Source organism: Lathyrus oleraceus, chromosome 6 (genome assembly GCF_024323335.1).
Source record: "Lathyrus oleraceus cultivar Zhongwan6 chromosome 6, CAAS_Psat_ZW6_1.0, whole genome shotgun sequence".
NCBI lineage: Eukaryota > Viridiplantae > Streptophyta > Magnoliopsida > Fabales > Fabaceae > Lathyrus > Lathyrus oleraceus.
In genome coordinates, this window is record NC_066584.1 from 23,960,924 (window position 1) to 23,968,705 (window position 7,782).

At 34.0% G+C, this 7,782-nt stretch overlaps 1 protein-coding gene across 1 annotated transcript; it reads right to left on the reverse strand.

Moving 5' to 3' along the window:
• Window positions 1-1,161: 1,161 nt before the first annotated feature.
• LOC127093003 (ubiquitin carboxyl-terminal hydrolase 18) lies at window positions 1,162-6,827 on the reverse strand. The gene is made up of 11 exons (XM_051031895.1): window positions 6,363-6,827; window positions 5,973-6,174; window positions 5,366-5,454; window positions 5,181-5,266; window positions 4,934-5,096; window positions 4,681-4,804; window positions 3,926-4,083; window positions 3,597-3,681; window positions 3,091-3,303; window positions 2,926-2,987; window positions 1,162-2,206 (listed from the first exon to the last, which is right to left on the reverse strand). The coding sequence occupies exons 1-11, from the start codon at window positions 6,635-6,637 to the stop codon at window positions 1,429-1,431; spliced, it is 2,235 nt and encodes a 744-aa protein (XP_050887852.1). The 5' UTR covers window positions 6,638-6,827; the 3' UTR covers window positions 1,162-1,428.
• Window positions 6,828-7,782: the final 955 nt, after the last annotated feature.

The following is a 7,782-nucleotide window of genomic DNA, read 5'->3' on the forward strand; positions in this document are numbered from 1 at the left end:
GCCTTGGCGCCATATGAAAATCCTTTGGTGAAAAGTTGAAGGAACTGCACAGATTCCATGTATCCATTCGCGTCCTAGCAACAAATTATAGTTTGCATTGGACGCAATCACCATAAACAATGTTAGCTTGGTCGTAGTGCCAACTGATAGTTCGACCTGTATTACTCCCAGAATATGGTTGGTCTTGCCTTCATTGTTCGACAGGACCATGTTATGAGGTCGAAGATCTACATCTGACTTTCCTTTTTTCTAAAATATGGAATGCGACATTAGGTTTACAATCGCTCCTCCATCAACAAAGACTTTGTTGACAACCATGTTGTCTACCTTTTCCCCTATGAACAAAGGTTTCATATGGTGCATCATTCCATCATTTGGTTTTTCAAATATGGCATGTTGTTCTTCCACAACGTCATTATTCATGACATGATAACATAACGACTTCTGTTCTTCGCCTCATCTTGCACATAATCCTCTTCTGTTTCTGATACTTCCTAACACGGTCGTATTCCACTGGTAGCACTAAGACGATTTTGCAGTTTATTAAGAGATTGTCTTCGGATCATGAGTCAAAATTGTTATCTACCATTTTGTCATCTGGTTGAGGAACATACTTAGGAGACTTTTCCTATGGTTAAGGAACATACTCAAGATAATGTATCTCTGACTTATCACCATCTTTTTCCAGAGGTGCAATTCTTAGGAATATTATGTGATCAACTATTTTTTTTTTCTTATGCACTCATCTTCCTTGTGAAAGATTTCTTTAGAGCATTCGACCTAGAATCCAGAGGTGCAATTCTTAGGAATATTATGTGATCAACTATCTTTTTTTTCTTATGCACTCATCTTCCTTGTGAAAGATTTCTTTAGAGCATTCGACCTAGAAGCTTCACGCTTCGACCCAAATGCTTCACGTTTAGCACTTTTTTAGGAAAGTGTGTCGAATTCTGATATGCCTATTGGAAAAAAAAAGAATTCAAATTTTTTTCAGGAGCAGTTTTGGAATTAAGAAACTATGGGGAGAGTGTCGAGTTTAATTGGGAATGACAAGTTAAATGCTCTCCACATCAGCTACATATATGATGAACCGAATCTAATTTTAGTTCTTGCGTTTCAAGGCAATGGCCATTTTCACTGTGAATAAAAACACTCACCACACAAACAAACAGGCTGTAAAATTAACAAAATTAACGGTTATGCTTTTCTTTATGTACAGAATGAATAAAAGAGAGATAAGGACCAAGGAGTTCTATCAGTATAACTAATCAAATTAGATATTATAATCCATCTAGAAAAGTTAAAATAAGATCCAAGGCTCCCACAAATAATGAAACCCCAGAAAAAAAATTTCCCAACTCACCATCTCTTTTCGATGACGGGATATGAATGATGATATGAAGGAATTAAATTTAGAAAAAACTAGACCTACATTATTAATTTATCAGCTGATATTTCCACTTTCTTAATTCCATTTCCTATGTCCTTTTCAGTGGGAAATGAACCGATGCCAGAAAATAGAGTACCCGCATCTTCATGAGGAACTGCAGATTTATTTGCACTAACATATCCATTGCCATAATATGCCTCCTCTTTGACTGTTAGCAGCTTGCATTTAACCGCGTCGATGTGTTCTGAATCTTCCTCCACATTTCGATAATCAATTGAAACAGAAGAATGCTTATCCAAGAAAGAAAAATCATTTGGTAAACCTGAAGAAGGACAAGACCCAGTCATACCAGTATCATCTTGATCTTGTGCACAGCCTGAAGTCTCTTCTATAGGTCTTTCCATATCTACTTCCACCAAATTGTTGACAGCATAAGAAATGGGCAAATAAGATGATTCAACAGCACTACTAGAAATATTGTTCGCAATATCAGTAGACTCAACGTCAATCATGCTTGTGTCCTCAGACTGCTCTTTGTTAGCTTCTGAGTTCAATTCAATGGAAGACTCGTATTCATAGCTGGAAGAAACCTTCAATTCTGGACTAATATCATGCGGTGAAACCTCACAATCACTACTGCAAGTCAAAGCCTTAATATTTGAGAGGGACTCAGCTTGTTCAGTTTGGTAAGGTTCCACTTCCACTTCCACTGTTCGCTCTTCCACTGTCCCTGAAGATTCCACTTCCACTGTTCGCTCTTCTGTCCCTGAAGACTCTGTAGTTTGAATTTGAAGGCATGATGGTCGAGCAGAACACCTGTCCAGGATAAAAACAAGCATTACTCGCCACTTCACTCGGAGTAATCAGCACACATTACAGTAAAAAGTTATGTGTGATGCATCTTCCCCAACTTCAATTATTATTGTAATCATTCTTTTATAAAACATCAGATAATGCTAGGCGATTCAAATAACAAGAGGTCTCAAAAGGTTGAAACTAATTCAAAGTTTCAAGATTTTAGATCTCAACCACAGATCAGAATTCAGAGCAAATGCAGTACATAATGGAATGCAAAACTAAACATGTAATCTTAAAGTATCTGATCAAATTAGTTAAAAGCTTAGAAAAACCACTTAACAGACAAAGACACTAAAATTTGTACTGACTAGACCGTGTTAAAAGAATCGGCTGTTTGGGTTTGGCTCAAAATAACATAAATTAGCCTTTTGGGAAAAGGATTTTTATATACTTCATACAAAATCCAAGCCCAAGATCAATGTAATATTAAGTATAATGAATATACCTAAACAATCAAATGAAAAGATATGATTCAATGGCAAATTGGCAATTGATCCTCCAGACATATTAATTATGTGAAAATTCAAATTACACTCAATGAGAGATGAGGTTAGCCTATATTCAAAAAGAAAAAACATTCGGACGGCAGATAATGAAAGACAGAAAGTATTATCGAATCATTTGTCAGAGAGAGAGAGAGGGGGCATTAGCCTCTTCAAAAGGTGACATGAAGATACCTTCTATACAGCAGCATGTATGCTCCCTGAGAAAGTACCTCCTCCAATTCCACACTTGCAACCTAAGAAAAGTATAACACAAATGAGGATACTGAAAGTTTAGGCTGAAGAGTATACTGACCAAAAAGAAAAATACTCAATTTTCATTGGGAGACAGAAATCTACCTTTGAGTCATCAATCCTATACCAATTTCCCTGGAAATCCTTGATGTAGCATATGTAATGACCAAAAAATGAAGCATTTAGCATATCGATATGGACTACAACAGCATATAACTTATACATGTCAGATCCATCTCCAGCTTCACTCATGTAAGGGCTAAGATTTAAAGTCTCAGGGAAGGCTACTCTCTTGTTTAGCTTTCCAAACCTCCCGCTCTGCAAGTACACAACACCCAACGAAAAACATGAGAAAGTTTGACAAAGAATAGTTCACGTACCCTTTCAGTTCCAAGCTTTTACGTATTAGCAGGAAGAATATGAAAGGCCAATTAAACGGTATATAATTATACTATAGTCATGATTATAATTATGCTGAATTAGAATAATTCATATCACAAGAAGCACAAAGAGGGAAGTACTAGAACTGATAAGACGAAAATCTAAAGTATAAACAACCCTAAAGCATCTGACAATTTAGCTAGAAAGTTTTTAGATCAAACTATTCGTACCTGAAATCTTTTCAAGGCAATTGTAAGAATATTTGGAGCACATTTAACAGTAAGACGCTTCCATGCTTTTACATAGTCCTGACATCTGCCAAACAGCAGCAAACACATGTTTAAAGACGGAAAAGTACATCATCAAGAGCAAGTGTTTGAATTCTATTTTCATTGACAAAAATAAATTCCACCACTGAAAGTTCCAAACTGAAATAGTTATTATAATATGAAATTCTCATGATATCATCTACATTCAATTAATAAAAAAACGGTTATTGTATGACTAAATAGGATAGGTAACCTTTTTTTTTAACGGAAAATAGGATAGGTAACCTTACCCTTCACATTTATACATATTTTCCCCATCAAGCCACTCTTTGACAGTAAACTGATCTAGACATTCCTCCAACGAGGCAGCATCTCCGTGAATTTCAACTGTCAAATCCATCATACTTTCATACTGATTTGAAGTCTTCTCACACTTTGTGCAAATAACCTATTTGGTTTCACATGAAAAAAACAGAAGATTAAGATAGGCGTTAAAGGTGGAAACTGATAATCAGACTAAAAAATATAAAAGTTACATCTAGCAAGTAAAAGACTATCCATGATGAAATTATAACTATGAATGATCAATAAGCCAAATCACATGACAGCTTCAAGTTAATCCCTAAGCCAAATCACATGACAGCTTCAAGTTAACCCCAAAGCCAAATATCATTCTCTTTCAATCATGGTACAGCTTTATCAGGTCACCCCATTACGTGTAAAACTGAGTATTCCTTAATCCTTCCTAAAGTATGTCATAAAATGTATTCCCTACTAAACTCGTAAGGCTTCTTCCATTGAATAAGTTATTATAATATAAATCTCCTAAGTCCAACTTTAAATGGAATTATACACCATTATCAAATCTTAGCAATTGGACTAGACTATCTTCGTAAGTTAAAAAGTAGGAAGGAAAAAAAAAAGCCAATTCCCTTTGATAACCCCATGAGAACATAATCTTTAGCCTCTATATGTTATTATAGATCATGAAATGTAATAACAGCAAAGCACGCTTTCCAACAACAAACCAGATTAGATGTCTAACCTCGGATTGAAGGCGACCGCCAAAAATGTGTTGGATAATGGTTGTCTCCTGAAGGTTAGAAGGCACAACTTTTTCTCCACCAAATTCATTAAGGCAAACAGATTGCATAGTATCAATTGAAAACCTAAAAAATATTGAAAAAAATTACCTTTTACATCTTCCAAAACTAAAATATGGAATATGCATCCTTCAGAGACAGTCAATGTACAATGCACTACAAAAAATGAAATGATAATATGCGACAAAAACAAACCTCATGAACTCGTGAGCATCCTCTTGTCTTCCATAACCTAAAGTACCACCGATATTAGGCAAACGAGAGAGAATATTCATTGGAGAAAACGCCTGTGAACTTAGCCTTGTTCTTTCAACATGATTTTCAAATTCACATAGAAAGCACCAATCATTACAATTGCCTGAAAAACCAACAACAACAAACATAACCATGGGGAATGGTTAACATCCAGTAAGAACAAAAAAACTCTAAATTATGACATTACATTCTTTTCGGTGGCCCTTCTCCAGCAAGTAAGCAACAAGTGGCCTTGTGAATGAGAGACACTGAAGAACCACATTCGCAAAGCAACTACAAATAAAATAGAAGTAATTATTTCGATGTATCTTCATATTCAATTAATAGTCATATCGTATAATAAAGCTAAAGCCCAGTGTGAGAATGGCAAACCTGTTTCCACAATTCAAGAGTCCACAAGGATGAAATCCTGGCTTGTCCCAGTTAAATAGTTTAACAAATTCATCATAAGGAAAAAGTACCTGAAAAGGACAAAATTTGTAATTTTGGTGTACAAAAGAGAGACCATACAAAACTTAACTCTGTAAACAAAAAGAGACAAGTCACCGAGGCAAGGAGCCAGAAGGGTCAGAATCTCTTGCTGGTTAAGGAGCTGTCCCTTTGGTGAAAGGGCGGGCCTCTGGTGCCTTGGTAACACCTTTTTGTTCAAGGGAGGCATGCCTTTGGTATTTTATTGATAACAAAAAGAAATTTTTCTAATGCTCAATCGTGTAATTGCTAACCATGATATTAAAAGTGGCAAAATGGAGATAATATTAGAAAACTAGCTAGTCATTTAGTCTTCAGGGAAATTAATGGCCAGTTATTTATATTTTTACTAATTAAAAGTCATAATATGTCATATTTACCATCTTCAGCACAAACTACCTAATACGGAAATTAGTGATAAATATTCAAGGAATCAAATTTACTAGCACATCAAGGATAAATAAGCAAAACGTAATAAGAATCTGTCAAAACTTCAATAAAAGAAAATTACATCTTTAGGCAGCTTGATTTGCCTGGAGCTTTTACCACAACCACCAGGTACGAGTGCAATCAAATTCGAGCCTTTACCCCCAGCAGCAGAAGCCTTAAACCCGCCATTAGTAGCCCCATTTTGAGCCGAGTTGACACTTCTCAAATTTTTGCAATCCGCCTCGTGGCCGGATTTCCAATGCAGTTGTTGACATACAGCTGAGCTGGAAAACCAACACAACACAACACAACACAGCCAAACTAAACTCAGTTCTGGTTTACCAAAACCATAACAATTCTAATTCATAATCATAACAATCACTTAACCATAAAAAATAAAATAAAAATTAAAGCAACTAACAGTCATACTAAAGATGAATTAAATTAAGAAAGGTAGCATAGATATACATACCAATATCGAACAGTTTTACAGCGTGAACACCTTTTGGTAGCATGGGAAGAGCAGACAGCGCAGATAGGGTCGACGGAGTTAACAGCGCTGGGCATTGAGGCAGAGGAAGATGAAGAAGAATGATGATGATGATCCCCTTCGAAATTGGCGTCGAAATATCTAGAAGCGTTGTTTTTCATCCAAGTGAACAATCCAACAACGATGATTACTAGAGCGGTGATTATGAATTGACGGAACCAATTGAGATCCCACGATACACTGCCGATAACAAGCATCTACGTCGATGTGCGTTGGATTCTAGGGTTTTTCATTGATCACAAAATCTAAAATTAGGGTTTTCTTGTTTTTCACTTCCCCAATCTTAATCACAATCGCGCTTTTCTTTCTTCCTTATTACTTCTTCTTCTCTTTTGTTTTCTACTACTTTCTATTCTTCTTCTGTTCTACAAATTAGGGGTCACTCTTATTACTTCTTAATTAATAATATATATAAGCAAATACAAAATTAATTTGTAGAATCCAATCAAATTAATTTATGATAAAAGTGAAATATTTAAAAATATTTTAATAAATATCTATTTGGCATGATTTGATTGGAAACATGTGTAACTATTTATAGCGTTTTTACAGATTAATTCCAAAAATATCTCAACCAAAATCTATTTGATATATTGAAGACATGTGTAACAATAAATTTGTGATATTATTATTGAATAAATTTCAAAAATATCTTAAACAATATATATTTAACATAATTTGATTGGAGAGATGTAACAATATTTTATATTATTATTGTGTGAATGTATGGATGTTAATCTCATGGACAAATTTGTGGGAAAAAAAAGTAAATATTACTTTGATTTTATCTATTAAATATATTCAAATTAATTTCTTTAATATGTTAAATCTTTTGACAAAAATATTTTAATGAGTTGTAAATATTATTTTCATCTTACTTATTTAAATATTTAAATATTATATATATATATATATACAACATAAACATTTTTTAAAACTAAAATATGTACTATAATACTAAGAAGAATAAGTGAATATACTTAAGAAATATGTAAAAATTTAAAATCTTAAAATAATGCAATTTAACTCTAAAAAAAAATACATTGCAGGCTAAATTCTATTAACTAGAGCTGGTACCTAAATTTGTCGAATTTCTTTTTATCAAAATAATTATGTTTTTTTAACAAATTTTTTGAAATAACTATGTTTTTCATATAACCATGTTTTTCAGTAATTTTCAAAGTATCAGTCTTTTAAAAAAAAAATTATAATGTAGTGCATATGTCTAGGGGTGTCCAAGTATCGGATAAATCCAATAAACTCAATAAAATTCACCCAAATCGATCCAAAAAAATGGATTTGATCGGGTCATTGGGTGAACACGATTTTCAAAAATGAAAAA